Below are 22,802 nucleotides of genomic sequence, written 5' to 3'. Positions count from 1 at the left end.
CCACTCACTCTGGCCAAACCAGTCATCCCTACAGGCACATCTGCTCCCTTCTCGAGAAAGGCACAAGACTGGTGCTACTAACTATACATTGCCTCCAATTAAGAATCACCCCCTCTTCAGAGAAGGGCATCAGACCCATACCAGGAGCAGCACACGTTACCTGAGGAACATCCAAAACACTTCCACAATGGTCTAGAAGATTAAATGTAAAACTCCTCTGCCTCAACAGAGAGTTTGCTTCTGAACTTAGAAATTTCACTTGGAATACCCAAGAAATAATCCAGATATTAAATGATGTCCAAAAAAAAAAAAAAAAAAAAAAAAACCAGAGGAGTGGCCCCTGATTCTGGAAAGACTCAATGCAACAGTATAGGGGAATATCAGAGCAGGGAAGTGGAAAGGAGTTGATGGAGAAACAGGGGGAGAGAAGAGGGCTTTTGGGACTTGCGGGGAGTGAGAACCCAGAAAATGGGAAATCATTTGAAATGTAAATAAAGAATACATCAAATAAAAAAATAAAAAATAAAAAATAAAATAAAAAATTCTGACATTTAAAAAAAAAAGAAATTTCACTTAGCTTGAGCAGAGCCAGAACTTTTTCTGATATTCCATTTCAACATTTAAACTGAATTGCCTAAAGACTGAAACCTAAAGAAGTCTCATATAATACAATGTGGAAATAGAGCTTAAAGCACTCATTCAACAATACACAGGTGAGGTTTCCATAAGAAACAGCATCTAACACCTAAGCCACACTGCAAATAAACAAGCATGAGTAACCAAAACATAAGTCCATAGCGGAAAAGTATTTCTCCCATACTAATGTCCCTGAGAAAGGTTAGCTAGAGGAGAGAAGCAGGGGGAGGGGAGATGGGACAGGAAGGCTCCAGTGGGGAAACTGGGAAAGGGGATAACATTAGAAATGTAAATAAATAGAATATTCAATAAAAAACCAGGAGTGTAAAAAACAATGAATAAATAAAATTAAATTAAAAATTAAAAGAAATTTAAAAAGTTTTACTGGAAAAAAAAATATTCCCTTGGGAAGAAAAGGGAAAAAAATCTACACACAATTAATGACTGCTGAAAGGGTGAGAAATAGTTATTCTTGAGAATAAACCTCCTAATTAGTTATTCAATACCAAGTTATGAGCTCTGAAATCAAATACACGCAAACAACACTTAACAGATTCAATGGGTTGTGTTTATGTATCTTATGAAATTAATATATACAACTGGATACATAAACAGGACCCAACATTTTGTTACATACAGGAAATGCATTTCAGTGACAAAGACAGACACTACCTAGGAATAAATGGATGGGAAAAAAATTTCCAAACAAATGGTCCAATGAAAGCAGTGATAAGGGGAAATTCAATAGCACTAAGTGCCTTCATAAGGAAATTGGAGAGATCCCATACAATCAACTTAACATTACTCCTGAAAGCCCTAGAACAGAAAGAAGCAAACACACCCAACAGGAGTAGACCACAGGAAATAGCCAAACTCAGGGTTAAAATCAACCAGTTAGAAACAAAAAGAATGATACAGATTCAGCAAAACCAAGAGCTGGTTCTTTAAGAAAATCAACAAGATAGACAAACCCCTAGCTAACTAAAGGGCACAAGAACAGTATTTCAAATTAACGAAATCAGAAATGAGAAGAGAGAGAACAACAACAGAACTTGAGGAAATTCAAAATATCATCAGAACCTCGGCAACCAACAAATTGGGAAAAGATCTTCACCAATCCTACATCAGATAGAGGGCTAATATCCAATATATATAAAGAACTCAAGAAGTTAGACTCCAGAAAACCGAACAACCCTATTAAAAAATGGGGTACAGACTTAAACAAAGAATTCTCACCTGAAGAACTTCGGATGGCGGAGAAGCATCTTAAAAAATGCTCAACTTCATTAGTCATTAGGGAAATGCAAATCAAAACAACCCTAAGATTTCATCTTACACCAGTCAGAATGGCTAAGATTAAAAATTCAGGAGACAGCAGGTGTTGGAGAGGGTGCAGAGAAAGAGGAACACTCCTCCACTGCTGGTGGGGTTGCAAATTGGTACAACCACTCTGGAAATCAGTCTGGCGGTTCCTCCGAAAACTGGGCACCTCACTTCCAGAAGATCCTGCTATACCACTCCTGGGCATATACCCAGAGGATTCCCCACCATGTAATAAGGATACATGCTCTACTATGTTCATAGCAGCCCTATTTATAATTGCCAGATGCTGGAAAGAACCCAGGTATCCCTCAACAGAAGAGTGGATACAAAAAATGTGGTATACCTACACAATGGAGTACTATTCAGCCATTAGAAACAATGAATTCATGAAATTCTTAGGCAAATGGATGGAGCTAGAGAACATCATACTAAGTGAGGTAACCCAGACTCAAAAGGTGAATCATGGTATGCACTCACTAATAAGTGGTTATTAACCTAGAAAACTGGAATACCCAAAACATAATCCACGCATCAAATGAGATACAAGAAGAAAGCAGGAGTGGTCCCTGGTTCTGGAAAGACTCAGTGAAACAGTATTTGGCAAAACCAGAACGGGGAACTGGGAAGGGGTGGGAGGGAGGACAGGGGAAGAGAAGGGGGCTTACGGGGCTTTCGGGGAGTGGGGGGGGGCTAGAAAAGGGGAAATCATTTGAAATGTAAATAAATTATATCGAATAAAAAAAAATATCATCAGAACCTACTACAAAAGTCAATACTCTTAAAAATCTAAACGAAATGGATGGTTCTTTAGACAGAAACCATGTACCAAAGTTAAATCAAGATCAGATAAACTATCTAAATAGTCCATAAACCCTAAGGAAGTAGAAATAGTCATCAAACACCTGCCATTCTAAATAAGCCCAGGGCCAGATGGTTTTGGTGCAGTATTCCACCAGATTCAAAGAAGAGCTAATACTTCTCAAACTATTCCACAAAATAGAAACAGCAGGAACACTACCTAATTCATTCTATGAAGCCACAATTACTCTGATACCTAAACCACACAAAGAATGATCAATGAAAGAGAACTTCAGACAAATCTCACTTATTAATATAGATGCAAAAATACTCAATAAAATTCTCACAAACTGAATCCAAGAATACATCAAGACCATCATTTACCATGATCAAGGAATGCAGGGATGGTTCAATATATGAAAATCCATCAACGTAATACACTATAAAAACAAACTCAAGGGGAAAAAAACCACATCAACAATACCCCTTCATGTTAAAAGTCCTGGAGAGATCAATAATTCATGGCACATACCTAAACATAGTAAAAGCAATATATAGAAAACCAATAGACAACATCAAATTAAATGGAGAGAAACGAGAAGCAATTCCATTAAAATCTGGGACAAGGATGCCCATTTTCCCCATATTTATTCAATATAGTACTCAAAGTTCTAGCTAGAGCAATTAGACAACAAACGGATATCAAGGGGATACAAACTGAAAAGAAAGAAGTCAAAGTAACACTCTGTGCATATTATATAATAGTGCATAGACAGACAGACAGATAGATAGATAGATAGATAGATAGATAGATAGATAGATAGATAGATAGACGACTCCCCAAATTCCACCAGAGAACTACTAGAGGTGATAAATATCTTCAGCAAAGTGCCAGGTATAAAAGTATGTGAAACAAATCAGTAGCCTTCCATTATATAAATGATACACAGGCTGAGAAAAACATTAGAAATAAAGAACACCCTTCACAATAGCCACAATAGTATAAAATATCTTAGTGTAACTCTTACTGAGAAAGTGAAAGATTTATACAACAAGAACTTCAAATCCCTGAAAAAAGAAACTGAAGAAGACCTAATAAGGTGGAAAGATCTCCCACACTCAGGGACTGGTAGAATTAACAAAGTGAAAATGGACATCTTACCAAAAGCAATCTACAGATTCAATGCAATCCCCACCAAAATTCCAACACAAAAACCCAGAATAGTCAAAACAATTCTCAACAACAAAAGAACTTCTGGGGGAATCACCATCCCTGACCTCAAGCTGTACTACAGAGCAATAGTAATAAAACCTGCATGGTAGGAGGATCAATGGAACAGGATTGAAGATCCAGAAATGAACCCACACACCTATGGCCACTTGATCCTCGACAAAGAGGCTGAAAACATCCAATGGAAAAAAGATAGCCTTTTCAACAAATGGTGCTGGTTCAACTGGAGGTCGGCATGCAGAAGAATGCGAATTGATCCATCCTTGTCTCCTTGTACTAAGCTCAAATGCAAATGGATCAAGGACCTCCACATAAAGCCAGATACTCTGAAGCTAATAGAAAAGAAACTGGGGAAGACCCTTGAGGACATCGGTACAGGGAGAAAGTTTATAGCGTATGCTCTAAGAGCAAGAATTGACAAATGGGACCTCATAAAATTACAAAGTTTCTGTAAGGCAAAGGACACCATCAAGAGGACAAATCGGCAACCAACAAATTGGGAAAAGATCTTCACCAATCCTACATCAGATAGAGGGCTAATAACCAATATATATAAAGAACTCAAGAAGTTAGACTCCAGAAAACCAAACAACCCTATTAAAAAATGGGGTACAGAGTTAAACAAAGAATTCTCACCTGAAGAACTTCGGATGGCAGAGAAGCATCTTAAAAAATGCTCAACTTCATTAGTCATTAGGGAAATGCAAATCAAAACAACCCTGAGATTTCACCTTACACCTGTCAGAATGGCTAAGATTAAAAATTCAGGAGACAGCAGGTATTGGAGAGGGTGTGGAGAAAGAGGAACACTCCTCCACTGCTGGTGGGGTTGCAAATTGGTACAGCCACTCTGGAAATCAGTTTGGCAGTTCCTCTGAAAACTGGGCACCTCACTTCCAGAAGATCCTGCTATACCACTCCTGGGCATATACCCAGAGGATTCCCCACCATGTAATAAGGATACATGTTCTACTATGTTCATAGCAGCCTTATTTATAATTGCCAGATGCTGGAAAGAACCCAGGTATCCCTCAACAGAAGAGTGGATGCAAAAAATGTGGTATATCTACACAATGGAGTACTATTCAGCCATTAGAAACAATGAATTCATGAAATTCTTAGGCAAATGGATGGAGCTAGAGAACATCATACTAAGCGAGGTAACCCAGACTCAAAAGGTGAATCATGGTATGCACTCACTAATAAGTGGATATTAACCTAGAAAACTGGAATACCCAAAACATAATCCACACATCAAATGAGGTACAAGAAGAAAGGAGGAGTGGCCCCTTGTTCTGGAAAGACTCAGTGAAGCAGTATTTGGCAAAACCAGAACAGGGAAGTGGGAAGGGGTGGGTGGGAGGACAGGGAGAGAGAAGGGGGCTTATGGGACTTTCGGGAAGTGGGGGGCTAGAAAAGGGGAAATCATTTGAAATGTAAATAAAAAATATATCGAATAAAAAAAAAAAAACAAACCTGCATGGTATTGGTACGGAGACACACAGACGGATCAATGAAATAGAAAGAAATAAACCCACAGTCTATGGACAGAATACAAAGAACTCAAGAATTTAACCTCCAAAAAAACCAAATAACCTAATTTTAAAAATGGGGTACAGAGCTAAACAGAATTCACAACCAAAGATTCCCAAATGGGCAAGAAGCACTTAAAGAAATGTTCAAAGTCCTTAGTGATCAGAGAAATGCAAATCAAAATGACCCTGAGATTCTACCTCACACTAGACTAGCTAAGATCAAAAAGTCAGGTGACAGCACATGCTGGCAAGGATGTGGAGAAATAGGACTACTCCTCCATTGCTGGTGGGATTGCAAAGTGGTACAACTATTCTGGAAATCAATCTGGTAAGTTTATTAGAAAATTGCAAATATTTCTACCTGAAGACCCAGTTACACCACTCTTGGGCATATACACAAAAGATATCCCACCACACATGTTTATAGCTGTCTTATTTATAACACACAAAAGCTAGATGTCCCTCACAGAAGAATGGATACAGAAAATGTGATTCATTTACACAATGAAATACTATACAGCTATTAAAAATGAGAGCATCATGAATTTTGCAGGCAAATGAATGGAACTAGAAAATGTAATAAGCACAAAGGCCCAAGTGAGGAGATGTCAATCCGCTTAGAAGGGGGAAGGAAATAATTACTGGAGGCAGAGGGAAGGAGTGACCTGGGTGTGAGCAGGGAGGGGTAGGGGAAAGGGGGAACAGGATCAGACATGGGTGGACAGGAAAGAAACTCAGAGAGCCAAGGGAATGAACAGAAACAAGCAGCCTCATGAGGCGGGAGGTGGGGAACCCTCTAAAAAGTATCAGAGACCCAGGAGGTGAGAGATTCTCGGGATTCAGTGGGGCTGACCTTAGCCAAAATGTTCAACACTGGGGAGAGGGAACTTGAAAAGTCCACCTCCAGTAGATAGACAGGGCCTCAAGTGGAGGGTCAGGGATACTAAATCACAGTCAAAATTTCTGACCCACAATTGTTCCTGTCTAAAAGAACTGCTGGGACAAAAATGGAGAATGGACTGGAGGAAAGGCGGCCCAGTGACCGGTGCACCCTTGGATCCATCTCATGGGGACCCCAAGGCCTGACACTATTACTGATGCTATGGTGTGCTTACAGACAGGAGCCTGGCACAGCTCTCCTCTGAGAGACCCTACCAGCAGCCGACTGAGACAAAAGCAGAGACTCACACCCAATCATTGGACTGAAGTCAGGGGCCCAATGTTTGAAATAGGGGAAGGATTGAAGAAGCTGAAAGGTAGGGCAACTCCATAGGAAGACCAGCAATCTCAACCACCCCAGACCCCACTGAGCTCCCAGAGACTGAGCCACCAACCAGGAGACATACACAGGTTGGTCTGAGGCTCCTGGCACATGTTGAGCAAAGGTCTGCCTGGTCTGGCCTCAGTGGGAGATAAACTTAATCCGGAGGGACTTGAGGCTCCAGGGGAGGGGGAGGTCTTGTGAGGGGGAAGTACCCTCTTGGAGGCAAGATGGAGGAGGAATAAAATGAGGAACTTTGGAAGGGGGGACCAAAAGGGGGTCAAGGACTGGAATGCAAATAAATAAAATAATTAATTTTAAAAAGTCATTTCTCTTTCTCTGGTTTCTTTCTAAAATTAATTCTAGTTTAACTTGATGAGATACATTACGGAAAATACGAAAAATAAATAGGAATAATCTATCAATACCTACCTCAGGTCCTGTGATGTGCATTAGACCAGACATAGCAGAAGCAATAGCATCATAACCTGCTCTGTGAGACATGGGCCCTGTCTGGCCATACCCTGCAACAAGAAGAACAAGCATTCAGTGCCACATGGCGTGTGCTAAAACCATTCACCTCGAAAAAACTGGAGCACTCTTCCTATTTTATCTGTGTGGCCCTTGGGGGAAGCAGTAAGAATTAACTATATACTATGGAAAGCAAAAGCCTTCTGAGTTGCTGACCCATTCTTCCCTCAGGGGTGTTTTGTTTGGCCTTTAAAAACGTTTAAAATGATTTTATTTAGTTGGCAACAATTTAAAACTATTACAGGAATAGCATATTAGACATCATTTCCGGCTTTTCTTTGAAAGTCAGAAAATAAGACAGGCATGGTAGAGTGTCCCTTGAATCTCACTCAGCACTTGGGAGGCAGAGGCAGGTGCATTTCTGAGTTCAAAGGCAGTCTAGTCTACAGAGTGAGTTCCAGAACAGTCAGAGCTACACAGAGAAACCCTGTCTAGGAAAAAGAAGGGGGTCAGAAATGTATTCACTATTAGCCCATATTCTCCATGCCCTCAGAGCAAGCTGAGTAAAAGCGCCCTGTCCGTGGGGATCGCTCTCCCTGCAGACCCCCACCAGTAGCATTTACCTAGCTCATTCCAAGCCCTCACTAGACACTGCCTACTCTTCCTCTGTGTGACAGTACAAAAGTGAAGCGAAACGTAGTTACCTAGATTAGGTTTGTGTATTTCTCAACTAAGCAAACAAGTTATAAATGATGAATTTTAAAGCTGGACCTATTTTAGGAATGGTGGTACAGTGTGTACCTGCAATCTTAGCCACTTAATTTTCAAGGGGATAAACCCAATAGTCATATATAAGACAATTTCATGACCTACCAGTGTCATTTTAGGTGCTGCCTTTTATATTTTCTTTCTGACTTTTTTCATTAGGAAAGGAAAATAAACATCGAGAACCCGAGGAATCTTTTCTCCTCTTTTTCTGTCTTAGTGCTTACTGTTTAATCCTAAAGGTTTTATCAGCTGTGGGATTCCAACTCCAAATCCCATTTATTACTCAGAAAGTGAAGAACTGAAGAGTTTGGCTGTTATACCGATTGAAACACTCTGCTTTATAAATATGTATAAAGGGGTTCCTGGGGATTGCTTTCCCGGGGAGCACCTGTTTCAGCCCTGGGGATTGCTTCCCCGGGGAGCACCTGTTTCAGCCCTGGGGGATTGCTTTCCCAGGGAGCACCTGTTTCAGCCCTGGGGATTGTTTCCCCGGGGAGCACCTGTTTCAGTCCCTCCTTTCCTCCAGTCCACTGATGGAATATCTCCTTAGCAAGACGACTTCCCTTAATGGCCATTCATAGAAAGCAGCATACATCACATTTTTCTTTCCCTTTATGCTATTTGTGTTCATAGTGTTTATCTTCACAGATGTGTACTATACTGATTTATTGATTAGTTGTCACCCCCATGCTGAAATGTAACCTGTATGGATATTTTCGCCCTGACTGACTGCTGTATCCTCAGACTCTAGTATAATGTGTGATGACATTTAGTAGAAAAATAAATACTTGTTATTCAAAATAATCATTTTTATCATGATCAATCTATAAACTGAACAAAGAAGCAAAGATGTGTTTATATGGTCTAATCAATAAACCTACCAGTTAACCTACCAGGACATGTTTGCTACCAAAATAGTCTCTATTAGAAAGAAAATCCTCAGATGAATAGAAATTTTAAAATCCTCACACGAAACATGGAGCAATATTAAGATATTGTTAAAATAATTAAAGATTTAAAGGTATTTCTCTCTTTGCTTGTTGGTTTTTCTAGCTCTGTGGCCCCACCTTGAATTCTAAGCCTTCCCACCTTACTCTCCCCCTGAGCACTGGGATCACAGGTGTGGCCCGACAGGCTTGGGCGACACCCCTTATCACATACTTCTCCTTGTGTTTTATTATTCAAATTTTGAAGCAAAACGAGAGTGAATTTGTAATAAACCTACCATCTAATTTCAATTATCATTTATTTATAGACAATCTTTCCAGTATATTTAACTTACGGTTTCTACTGCTATCTTCCAAGTACTACTACTATTACTATGACAGTTATGAAGAAACATAATACAATTTAAAAGAAAAACCAGAATGTCCTGGTCCAAATAAAAAGTTGTTTTCCCTCAATTTCAAAAACAAAGCTTATAATTTCTAAACAACTACTCTTTAGACTTTTTTTAAAAACGACAAAAGGGGACTATGAAGAGATCTTAGTAAAAGAAGTCAAGTCAGAAGTCAGCGTGCAGGAAGGTGGAAAGCTCCGCCGGCTTTATCGAATGGGGGTTAGTGAGCTAGTCTGCGTCCGTCTGTCTGTCCGTCCGTCCATCAGTAAGTACACTAGACGAGGATGCCAGTCTCACTGCAGTGTTTGCCAAGCCGCAGGTAATTCCCAGCACAGAGCAGCGTTCTGAAGCAGAGCTAAGCTGCCGGCACACAGAAGGTCACGTGCTCCGTGAGCCACCTTGAGCTCCACAGGAGTCACAAGAAGGATGAGGTTTCACTGAACTCAATATGTGCATCTAGCCACGAGTCTGGATCCTCGGTAAGACAAACTCAGGTCTCTCGCCATCAGCACGACTCTAGATGGACTCTTCTAAATGAGCTTCTAGAGAAATATGCTGAGGAGAAAATCAGTTACTAAATAAAAGCACATCATGATGGTTGCCTTGTGTTATAAATTCTCTTTTTGTTCAGCTTATAACATGAGTGAAGCGCAAATACACTAGACTTTAAATTGCAACTTCCAATTGTTTCAAGTAAATAAATATATAATGCTTTCACTGGAGATAGTAGGCATAATGAAAAAGATAGTAAACTTCAGGGCTGAAAAAAAATCCATACTCCAATTATGATTCTGTCAACTATTAAATCTTCAACAATTCATTTAATTCATGTGATCTTCAATGATAATACTAACATTTATTTCACATTTACTTCAAAATTCAATTTGACTGCACAGCAAAAGCAAAGTGAGTTTTATATTGAGCATTAAATATACATTAATTAATAAATTAGCCAACACACCAAGAATACATTAGTTTACATTCTCCCATATAATATTTATAATATCATAAGAAAAGATATATTGAGGTAGGTATGTCAAAGTATTGAGAATAGAAATCTCAAGTATAAAAAATAAATTGTCTAACATCCATTAAAAATGGAAAAAATTTTGCAGTTGGAACATAAAACTGCTCATTAAACAGAAGAATGTGGTAATAATAATATTATTTAGTAAAGCTGGGTATGGAGATGCACATCTTTAATCCCAGCATTTGGGAGACAAAGAGATAGGTCATTCTCTGTGAGTTTGAGGCTATCCTGGTCTACAACTAAGTTCCTGAACAGCTAAATAGGGAAACCCTGTCTCAAAAAAAGAAAATAGTAATATGCATGTGTGTATATATACATGTGTTTGTAAGCAGAAAAAGTTCTGTCTTCTCACGTAATACTTAACTTTTTAAATGATATTAATACTACCAACAGTTTTGAGAACTGTATTGACAATTAGATTTATCTGTTGGTAATATGAAAATGAATTATCTGTTGAAAAATCAACTATCTGAATATGAAATACAAGCGGTTGCGGTTGTTTTATTTTTATCTTTACTGTATCAAAAACAACTGTGCTTATAATCCAAAGTTAACAGAAAAAAATCCATCAGTTCTTTCTGTTGAAATTAAGGGGGCAAGAAAAATTTAAAGAGGGTGTAGGAAGCAGGAAGACACTGTTTTCTCCCTCTTCTCTCTCTCTCTCTCTCTCTCTCTCTCTCTCTCTCTCTCTCTCTCTCTCTCTCTCTCTCTCTCTCCCTCCCTCCCTCTTACTTCCCCTCCCCCTTTCTCTTTCCCTTTCCTCCCTCTCCCTCTCCCTCTCTCCCCTGCCCTTCCACTTCCTTTCACTATGAGGAACAAGCTCGCCATCTCGTGGCTTCTGTGAACACTGACTACACAGCAACACTTGCAATTAAAAACCTAAGATATGCTTCTGATTTCCCTTATTTTATTTTTCTTCTGAATAGTGCCTTGCCCTTGACCGTGTATTCCTTCTCTCCTTCACCAGCAATCTTAAAAACCAGCAGTAACAGACACTCACACTCTGTAACTCTGCGACACCTTACAGAATTCAATACTCTCACTTCCAATGCTTACCATTTGGGGAATCACAAATCCCTTTGACAAACTGACAAGAGGTTCTGCACACACCCCAGATGAATGGACCTGAACAATCTGCTCGTAGAACCCATTTCAGTACTTGCTGCATCAGGCTAGGCATCTTAGTGGTACCCAATGCTTATATACTCCTGCTCCAAACCTAGAGTGCCTCATTTCTCAGGACAGTTCTCCTGACTGAGATCAGCCTAAAGGAAGCTTAAGGATTCTAAGTAACCATGAGATTCAGGGTGGAGCTTTAGTGTGATGGTAATAAAAGGAAAGAGGACAAAATAAAGCATAGAAAGTATTGTAGCCGAGAGGAAATGTGGACTCAAATCAGTGTTCTTAAATCCAAACATGTTTATGTATACTTATGTTTTCATTGGCATCTCCATCCAAAAGTCCAAAATCCTAAAAGCTGTTGATGCCCTAAACAGAAATGATATCCCAATTCAGTCAAACTCACACACCAGTAACCAATGTTGCTTATTTTCCTATAGTCACTACCTCATTTAATGGAAAACACATCTCAGCATATACACAGTCAAGAAACCTGAGTTACCCTAAACTCTTGTCTTTCACTCTGTGTTCATGTCCAACTGGTCAATAATTCCTGATTGATAGTTTGGCTTGCCAGATATCTCCCACGTCTATCTAAGCTCTTACACCCTCATTTACTGCTCACCTGACTCAGTTTACTCTTCATGTGATACAAAGAACTTCCAAAAATCTGATCAAGATTTTTTTCATACTAAAATTCCTAAAATAATGATGTTCCTTGACATGACGCATTGGGTTCTTTATGATGGAGTTCTTTCTGTTGAAATTGATGGAGTCACTCACCATTCCATGTATTTTTTGCCATACCCCAAAACAATTTACATTCAGTATAGTTGTTCTCTAAACATGGATGGCTGTTTAGTTCCTCTGGCCCTCTGTTGGTGCTACTTTATACATTACTCCCGTCTTCGCTCTCTGCTATCTAATTCCTTCCAAGACACAGACCAGTGGTAGCCACATAAGAACAAGGAAGAAAAACATTTCAAAGATGAGTACACCGGTGCCAGTAATGAATGTAACAACAAAATATAAATATGTTAATACAATTAAATGGCTAATACTAATATTCTAAAAGTTGCAAAAATTCTAATAATAGACTATTACCTGGAAGAGCTAAAGGTAATAAAATACTTTGCGATGGATAATAAAGCATGTCAAATGTATATAAATATCTGGACTTTGCTTTTCTCAGCTGTTGTTTGTTTGTTGTTGTTGTTTAATAGCATGAAAGTTAAAATGATGATAGAGACTTAAGACAGCTCTCCAGGTATATTCATGAAAGTCTGATGACTTAACTTCTAGTCCTAGAAGCCAGTGCTGCTATGGTTGTATGTATTTGTAATCCCAGCATTTCTCCTGTGATATGGGAGGCAGAAAGTTCACAGGCCAGCTAGCCTTGAATAGACCGCACATGAAATAAATCATAAGAGAAACTCAACGGCTAAAAGGCCAGAATTGACTCTCCAAAATTGCCCTCTGTCCTCCTCATGCATGCTATAGCACGTAATTACACACATACACACACACATACACACACCTTTTATGTTAAAATATGAATAAACTTGATATTTTTAATGTCTTAGTTAACTCATGTACCTAACCTTCGCTGAGTAAACTATACCCAGAATAATCAGGTAGTTTATGATATAGTGTGTGTGTGTGTGTGTGTGTGTGTGTGTGTGTGCTCTAAATATATCTGGAGGCCAGAGATGAAGGCAGACTAAATCACTTAAACCTTATTTTAAAACAAAACAAAACAGGTTCTCTAGTCGTACATGGAACTAATTGGTTAGGCTGGGTGGTTTCAGAGAACCAGGAATCTATCTATCTCGATACACCCTGATGACCCAGCACTGGAGTTGCCAATACACACTGTCTTGCCCGGAGTTTTACATGGGTTCTGACAATTCAAATTTGTGTTCTCATTTTTGCATGGCAAGCAAATCCAGAAAGATTTGTTTTGTAAAAGTTTACCAACAATAAAGAAAACATAGCAGAGTTAAAACCCACAGCTATTCAATTCCTACTGAATCAACAGATACTCAAACATTATTGATAATAAACATAGGCAATCATTAATAACTTCCAACTTTACAAAAAAGTCATTATGTGATACCTAGAAAAACAATCATCATTTTCTATTAAATATTCTTAAGAAAAAAAAAGTCAAATAAAAGTCTGAATAATCTTAAAGATTTGTTTATGTATTATTAAAAATAGAGACACCACAGAAACACAATTACCATAACAGGACAAAAGAAAAGATTATGAAAATGAAAGATTGGAAAGGAGCTCTGAAATAAAGAAGTAATGGATTTCAAATTTGAGAGACAAAAGTTTGAATGGACATTGCATGCTTAATTACATTAATTACTATTTTTATTCATATGTAATTAGTGACTTGCATATTTAGGCTTTAAATTTGTGTGTGTCAATTAACATATCAAATGATTCCCAAAAAGAAGGAAGAAGAGGGCCCTGATCCTGGAAAGGCTTGATCCAGCATTATAGGGGAGCACCAGGACAGAGAAGTGGGAGGGGGTGATTGGGGAATGGGCGGAGGGAAGAGGGATTATGGGACTTATGGAGGGACCAGGAAAGGGGAAATCATTTGGAATGTAAACAAAGAATATAGAAAAATTTTTAAAAAAATTTGCGTGTGTGTAAGAGAAATAGAGAGAAAGAGACAGAGAGATAGAGACAGAGAGACAGAGAGATAGAGAGACAGCGAGACAGAGATGGAGAACTTGCACACTGGCTTGCCACAGTGATTCTGTGGAAACCAGATGTCCTGGCTCTCTCCTGCCACCATGTGGATCCCAGGGATAGAACTCAGGTGGTCCAGCTGATTGGAAAGGAAATTATGTGAGTTATAAATTTTACTTGTAAACATTCTGTGAGAGATCCGTAATAGGCAGCATTATGAACAGGCCAAAGTTCTCAGCATACAGATAGGAAAGGTGCACTCCAGAGATGAGGAAGACTCCAAGTCAGAAGGCATCAGCGGGAAACTCTCCACTTGTGCTAGGATGTTAAGTTCCCAGTCTGGGTGCATCCATCTGAGCAGCCAGGCACTCTGTTCTTAGACACTTTCTGCTTTACAGGGATTGATTCAGAAACGAACACAAGAGATAGTTTTCTAAAAAGTCTTTTTCCTGGCTTTTGCTCTTTGGTTTGTGAGCACGCCTTGTCACGCCTCTTTCGTGAGACATGAAGAGCCAAATGCACCAGAATTTCACAGTCTTGTGGCTTTTTTGCTCAACTTTCTTATGAACATTGTGGAAAGCCTATTGTTTGAAACTTTTCCCTCAATCATGTCTTCAGTTTAGTAGGTTTTTTTCTTTCTACAGTCATATCCACATGCCTCTTTCTCTCTTCCTTCTTCCTGTTGCAAACACTTCAGCAGAATTCCAATGCAACAAACCTACAAGGCAACCTAAGAGTACTCAATTCAAAGACTACATAGGTCATAAAACAGAGACAAGTTAGAGTTATAAAAACAGCATTGCCAAGCCAATAGCCAGCCCATCCCATGTGCAAACACTAATCCCTGACATTATAAATGATGCTCTGTTATGCTTGAAGACCAAAGCCTGGCATAACTGTCCTCTGAGTGGCCATACCCACCAGTGGACAGAAACAGAAGCAGATACCCACAGCCAAACATTAGATGGAAATCAGAGACACCTATGGAAGAGCTGGGAGAAGGACTGGTGGGAACTCCTGAACTACATAAGAACTCCACAGGAAGACAACAGTCAACAAATCTGAACCCCTGGGAGCTCTCAGAATCTGAGCCACCAAGCAAAGAACATACACAGGTTAGAACGAGGCCCACAGGCATATATGTAGCAGACAGGAAACTCAATCGTCATGAATGACCGGTCTGGCCTCAGTGGGAGAGGACGCACCTAATCTGGCAGAGAATTGATGTACTAGGGTGGGGGTTGTATATCGGGGAGAGGATCTCACCCTCTCAGAGGAGAAGGAGATGGGGTAAAGGTGAGGAAGGAACAGGAAGGGGAGCAGTGATTGGGATGTAAATAAGTAAAGAAAGAAACAAACATATTATGGCCACATACTGAGCATGGGGACCCAAATGGAGGAGTTAGAGGAATGATAGAGCAGCTGAAGGGGGATTGCAACCACATAGGAAGAACAACAATATCAACTAAACCACCAACCAAAGAATACACATGGAGGGACCCATGGCTCTAGCTGCAAACATAGCAATAGGACAGGAGGCCATTGTTCCTGTGGAGACTCAATGCCCTTATGTAGGGAAATGCTAGGGTGGTGAGGTAGGAGTGGGGGTGATCCTTCACAGAAGCAGGGGGAGCAAGATGGTTAGGGAGTTTGTGGAGAGGAAACTGGGAAGGAAGATAACATTCGAAGTGTAAATAAATAAAATAACTAATAAAAACTAATATGGTCAGAGTATATTTAAAGAAATCATACCCATTCTTCATATGTCATCTCATTTATACTTCACAGTAACTAAATGGAATAAATTTTATTGTCCCGTTTTAATTACTATGAGAAAAAATGGTGCTGTGAACAGCTAAGTGTCCTCACCCAAGGTCACACCACTGCTTACCATGAACCTATAAGCAGCTATTTCATTGTTGACATTCATGAATATGAGTGATAGTTTGTTTACAAAGTATTTCCTTGAGGACCAACAATTTATATATTATTTGGAACAGAACTGTGATCAGAAAGGCCAACAATTTAGACCTGGCTTAAAGACCAAAAGTATGATTAATATGGTTTGCTCTCCCAACAGCCTTTGAAATTAGATAACCAATTTCTATCAGAAGCAGCAGCAAAATTGATTGGTTAATTGAAAAGGATTTAAAACATGGGAAACATCATAATAACAGGTATATGCTCCCAATTCAAACAAAAAGATGGACTGTATGGTGCAAGAAATGCACCCCGCCTTTATCATAGACTTAATATTTGTTCTTAATTTGTAATGCTAAAAGCACTTTTTTCAGTTGTTTTATGTACATGTATTTTTCCAACAAATATAATCATACTATGTAGATAGTAGAAACTTACTGCTTGTTAACTAACTGTGCATATGTTTGTGTTTTATGCTATATTCTTCATATAAACTTTAAAAAACATTTGAAATGTAAATAAAAAATATATCGAATAAAAAAATTTTAAACAAAAAAACATATTTTCATAGGAGTCAGGGTGATTGGGTATCAAGAAAATTATCTTAATATGGAAAAATGACAAGAAGTCATTAAAACATCATCTAAATGAAATCCTTCACTGCAATGTTCTAAGGCCTGGCCAGTACATTTATGCACACATGCACAGATTATTTTAAATCCCAAAAGACTTATTCAAGAAGGGAAGAAATGTTTATTAGAAGCCACAGTGACATAAAGAAAAGAAATAGAATTTGTCCTCCAACTATGAATTTTGATACATATCCATATTTTAAAAAACTATCTGTAATTAGTTCCATTTTTATTGTTTTCTCAAAGAGGAATTCGGCTCATAATTTGATAGGTGCACCATAAAAAAAATCACTTAAAAAAATGAGGACAGTTAGCATTGTTATACATTTTTATCTTCAAGAGAAATATCAAATCTTAAATGACAGAAATGTAAAATAAGCTATTGAGAAGAAAATAAAATTTAAAAATTGAGCCAGACTCTCACATAAGCTAACTTCTGGATAACGTAGCTAGATTCCCACACTCCAAATAGCAGCACTACATCAGTCCTTGAAAGGATTCTAGGCAACAAACACAAAAAATATTCAGTACAGACTTATTTACAAAGCAAGACTAAACATCATCTCAAATCAAGTCTAGATAAATGCATAGTCCAAATGAGTAACAACTTAATAAGAACCACCTTTACCCTTGATCCATTGTCAAGAGAAAAATCCTCAATTAAGGGTAAGTATGCATCTTTATTTAATAAATAAGTAAAACAAAACAAAACAAAAAAAAAAGTAAAGAAAGCATCACATAAAAAAAAATCCCCGAGGCTGTAGTTAAGAGCAATTAAAACTTTTTCGCAGTGCAGATTTAGATAATCCCTGCTGCCAAAAATTCTCAGTGACATTAAATCTCAGGGCAGAGAAATAACATAAAACTAAGGGAGAACAATGGTATGTAATGGTCCTGATAAAACTCATGTAAAGACTAGCTGAGGGCTGGAGAGATGGCTCAGAGGTAAAGAGCACTGACTGCTCTTTTTCAGAGGTCCTGAGTTCAAATCCCAGCAACCACATGGTGGCTCACAACCATCCGTAATGAAATCTGATGTCCTCTCCTGGTGTGTCTGAAGACGGCTACAGTATACTTATATATAATAAATAAATTAATTTTAAAAAAAAAGACTAGCTGATATGTGCCTTAAAAGCTTGCAGTTACATATAAACACATCAAACACTGAAATCTTAGTTTCTTCACTCAATAAAACCAAGGCACAAACATTAGCATGGTGGGGCAAACCTAGAAAATAATACAAAAAAAATGTTAAAGTATTCAATGAATAAGGATAGGGTGAATGGATACAAGAACCATCTTTAAGACATTCATATTGGGGAAAGGGATGAACAATTGGCTCAGTGTTTAAGAGTACTTACTGGTCTTTGAGAGGACCCAGGTTCAAGTCCCAGAACCCTCATGGCAGATCACAACCATCTTTAACTAAAGCTCTGGGTATCCAACACTTTCTTCTGACCTCCAAAGACATGAGACTTGTAGTGCACTTGTAGACCAAAGACCCATATACATTTACTAAATGTGACTTTAAGAGTCCACATTTTTAAGTATTTTTCATAACAGAAAAAAAGTCTCTTCCTAGTAGCAGAAAGCTAGCTGATAAACATAACATGATAAACACGGTATTGTATGTCTTTAATCCCAGTACTTGGTAGGTAGAGGCAAGTGAATCTCTGTAAGTTTGAGCAGCCTGGGCTAGACAGATTAGACAGATGACATGTAGATTGATAGATGGCAAATAGATGATAGATAGATAGATAGATAGATAGATAGATAGATAGATAGATAGATAGATAGAAGATAGATGATGCTCTAGTTAGTTTTGATTTTAACTGTCAACTTGAGATAGATGCAGAATGCTACAATTAGTTTTAACTTGAGACAACCCAGAGTCATCTTACAAAGGAAACTTAATTAAGAGATGCCCCAGATAAAATTGGCCTGTGGGCATATCTGTAGGGGGTTCTCTTGATTGTTATTTGATATGGAAGGGCCTGGCACACTGAGGTAGCCCCATGCCTGGGCAGGAAGACGTCCCTGAGTGTGTAAGGAAGCTAGCCAAGCATGAGCCTTCAGGCAAGTCAACAAGTAGTGTTCCTCCATGGATTCCACACTGACTTCCCTCAGTGATGCACTGTGACCTGGAACTGTAAGTCAAGCAAACCTTTCCCTCCCCTACACTGCTTCTGGGCAGAGTGTTTTGTCACAACAACAGAAAGCAAACTAGAAAAAAAAAAAAGGATAATGCAAAACTACCTGTGGAGCCAAATGTGGAGTTTAATAAATAACTCTGTAAGCAATGCTAACAGGAATCTAAAATGCCCATAATTTACCACTCTGAGGAAGACAAAGAGGACAAAGAGAGGAGGGAAGGTGGTATCAGCACAAAAGAGAAAGACCTGCCATTTCCTGAACATGGTTCTCCACACCAAGCACTTCCTATACATTAATTCATTTAATCCGTACAATACTAAAGTTTTCAGAGGAGAAATTTACAGCTTAGAAAATTTATATAACTTCCTCAAGGTTACATAAGGGCAAGGCCATTGTGTTTTGCTGTTAGTATTTTATTTTTGTTGTTTGTTTTGGGGAGTTGTTTGTTTGTTTATATTAAGGTGGTATTATATGCCACTATATGTATTATAAGCAAGCACTCTGTCATGGGCCACAGCACCAACTGTTTGTCCAGCTTTAATCTGAGAACTTGCATTTATCTGATTTAAAGTTCTTGTAAGACTGGAGAGACTAACAACATTAAAATAGTACAGGAGGGACAGTAAAGCAGCTCATAAGGCAAGGGGCTGAATACGCACCCTGAGTCCCAGGAATCACAAGGCAGAAGAAGAGAACCAAGTCCTGCAAGTTGTTCTCTGGTCTCAACATGCATAATGGGGCACTAGCATACCAAAACCACACACATATGAAGTGGAAACTTCTGGTTTCTTTAGAAAGTCAGTTTTGTCAAATGATGCTTTTCTGGGGCACACAGGTGAAATGATGTTTTGCTATAGCAGACATATGAAAGGATATGTGATGAAGAAGTATAAATATGGCCCCACAGACAGTGGGAGAGGAGCACTAGCTTTCTTTGGTCTGTCTCACTATTCATCACAATGACACACATATATTCACCTTACATTGCATTGCTGAGCTCTGCTAGAGGTGACTTCAGACAGAAAATCACCAAAGAACTTCTCATGAGGTTCCTGAGAGGGTTTTGAGGCTTTTTGCCTCCACCTGGTTTGTGAACCCTGCAGTTTCTTCAAGACTGAACTACAGCTGCTGGTTTTTGCATGATATCAACCAGCCAAGAGGACTGGACGACAGCTGGTGATTCATATTTGGTGTTTGCTATGGGACTGGACTGCTGATATCCTGATAACAAAGACTGGACTTTCCCCTAAGAAATATTTCTAAACAGGCCTACTTCCCCAGTGTTCTAATAACTGTTCTCTTCCACTACCTCTGATAGGTGGTAGGCTAGAAGAGTAGTTGAATGTTTATTAAAATAGACTGCAAAACTTTATGTCAATATATATATATATATATATATATATATATGTATATATATGTATATATGTATATATACATATATATATATACACACACATATATATACACACACATATATATACACACACACATACATGCATTCACACATACGAGCATGGTTTTTAAATACTATGCCTCTCATTGTTTCTGAACTTTATAGCACCAACAGGAGTGTCACTTGATGAGAATACAAGAGTAAAGCTATGAAGGGAGTAGGGAAACATGGCTAAAGTTGCTGCTCGAGTCTAGTTCCTAAAGAAAACTTCAGGAAGGAAAAGAACATCCTACATGGGAACCAGGAGAGAATTGTTTCATTTCTAGTAAATTAGCCACATAATTTTATTCCACTAATGCAGATTTAACAACTACCTAGAAAAACAGTGGCACTTTGGAAATACCATTAGTGACCAATAGTAACAGAGCTCATCGTCCACGGGGCACACAATTTTGCTAAGCAGATTCTAGCCTTTCCTTGGTCGAGCAGAAATAAACAAAGGTTTTCAGTGGTGCTACTTTGATGATCAATTGTTGTTTCATTCCGAGCCTAAAAGATCTCCCTGACTCCACTACAGATTTCTAATGGCAGGGTTCTCTACATTGGTGACTCTGTCCCTTTGCAGCTGTTCACATATAACCCTTCTTAAGCCCTGGGCATCATCAGTATACCAGCTTCCTTCTGCTCTGTTCTCTGGAACAGATCAAAAGCACACGATGTTATTTTCTTTCTCACCCTGATCTACAGGAAATATTAGCAAGACTGCAGTGGCTTCCCAAACCACAATCCTCCTCTAGCTCTCTAAATATCTGGGGCATGAATCACATATTAATCTACTTATTTACCAAACAAATGCTAAATCTCCCAGAAGTTCCAATAAGGTCTTTTCCTTTTATTTGAAGCAGTATATTCTATTGAACTATTTCTTTGCATATGATGAACATTTGAATAAAAAAATAAAAAAGTAGAAATTATGATATTTGATTAAAAGGTTTTTAAGTTAAAAATGATTATGGCTGTTTGCACCAAATCTAGCAATAATAATATTATACAGATATGACAATACCATACAAATGAAAACTGACTTTGTTTTTTTTTTAAATAATTTGTACTAAGTACATGAGCAATTACTAAGAGCAAATCTAACACATATTTGGTATCCCTGCTGAGTCCCAGACTCTAGAATAAAAACTGGTTTCTGTCCCACCAGTATAAGAAATATGACTCTATTCCAATACCCTCTTCATGGTTTCAACTAAGCAAGTGCTAAGAGGAATCTGCATTAGCATTTAATGGTCTTCTTGGCTAAAGGCAGATGATGGCAGAATATTTCGTATCAGAAGACTCAGTGCAGGCTCAAAATCCTTCTGTGGGTACTCCAAAAATAAACAATGTGTAAATTACTACACTGGAATGAAAAATGAAGAGGAGACAAATGACACCGTTTCTTCTAAATCAATACTTATATTCACTTGCAACATGGTGCCAAGGAAAAGCAATGCCGGGTTGCTTTGTGAACATGACATTTAGAGCAGCTTCCACTTAGCCCTAAGCTAAGAGGGCAATGAAGTGGCGAGAAGCTCGGAAGTTTTCCCCTCCACATGCAGCCTGAATTAAGCCATGATTCCTCTGCCGTCTCTCAGGGCCTCTCCCTCAGCCTGATGTTGCATGGCCTTATGCAGTAACAGACTGATTACAAAATCATGAACCAATACCAGATTTACTCCTGATAAAGTCAAGTTAAACTTACAATGCCAGATTTAGTTCAAATGAATGCTGACTCTCTAGCAAGAAAAAAAAAATATCTACAATGTTAGGGGAATATCATTACAGTCAGAAAGGATACCAGAGTATCAGGAGTAACTCTAATGGCTGCGCATGGAGGTACATGCCCTTCATCACAGCATTTGGAAGGCAGAGATAGGTGGATCTCTATTTAAAGGCCAGCCTGGTCTACAGAGTGAGTTCCAGAAAAGTCAAGGATCTCTGGTGAGACCCTGCCTCAAAAAGAAAGTAGTAATCTAAATCCTATATTAACTTGACACAAGTGTCAGTCCTCATGTTTGTTCTCAAGACCCCTCAAATACCTGTGTAGACATATGGTGAAGACAGAGCTGGCCAATGGCGCAGAGATAGCATCACATGCCACAGTCGTTAGAGAATTTCCAAGGAAAGCATCATGGATGCAAAGGATTAATCATTTAGTAGTAAATCATGTGTTTATTCTGACTCAACAAGTTCATGCTGCCCTCAAATGAGTTGAGGATATTTTTTTTCTCACAAGCTCCTATTCTAAGGAAAGCCATCTCATCAAGCTTGATGTAGATTTACTCTCTGTAACTGGGCCTTATTAAGTGACACTTTTTATACTGAAGTGGACAAGAGATTTAGAAGTCTATGGGAAAATTTATATCAAAAGAAATTTTTAATGAGAAGTCTTTGAATGTCTACTTTAAGTTGTTACATGCAAGGGTTTGGGGGATTGT

The 22,802-nt window shown here is 38.6% G+C and overlaps 1 protein-coding gene across 1 annotated transcript in view; it reads right to left on the bottom strand.

The window, feature by feature from the left end:
* The window catches only part of Sugct (succinyl-CoA:glutarate-CoA transferase), an 819,151-nt gene that overhangs the window by 680,911 nt on the left and 115,438 nt on the right, over window positions 1-22,802 (bottom strand). The window contains exon 7 of the mRNA XM_052157285.1: window positions 7,217-7,308. Coding sequence (XP_052013245.1) covers window positions 7,217-7,308 — 92 coding nt within the window. The remainder of the gene's footprint in view (window positions 1-7,216; window positions 7,309-22,802) is intronic.

Source organism: Apodemus sylvaticus, chromosome 14 (genome assembly GCF_947179515.1).
Source record: "Apodemus sylvaticus chromosome 14, mApoSyl1.1, whole genome shotgun sequence".
NCBI lineage: Eukaryota > Metazoa > Chordata > Mammalia > Rodentia > Muridae > Apodemus > Apodemus sylvaticus.
This window is presented reverse-complemented; position numbering and strand designations above follow the sequence as displayed.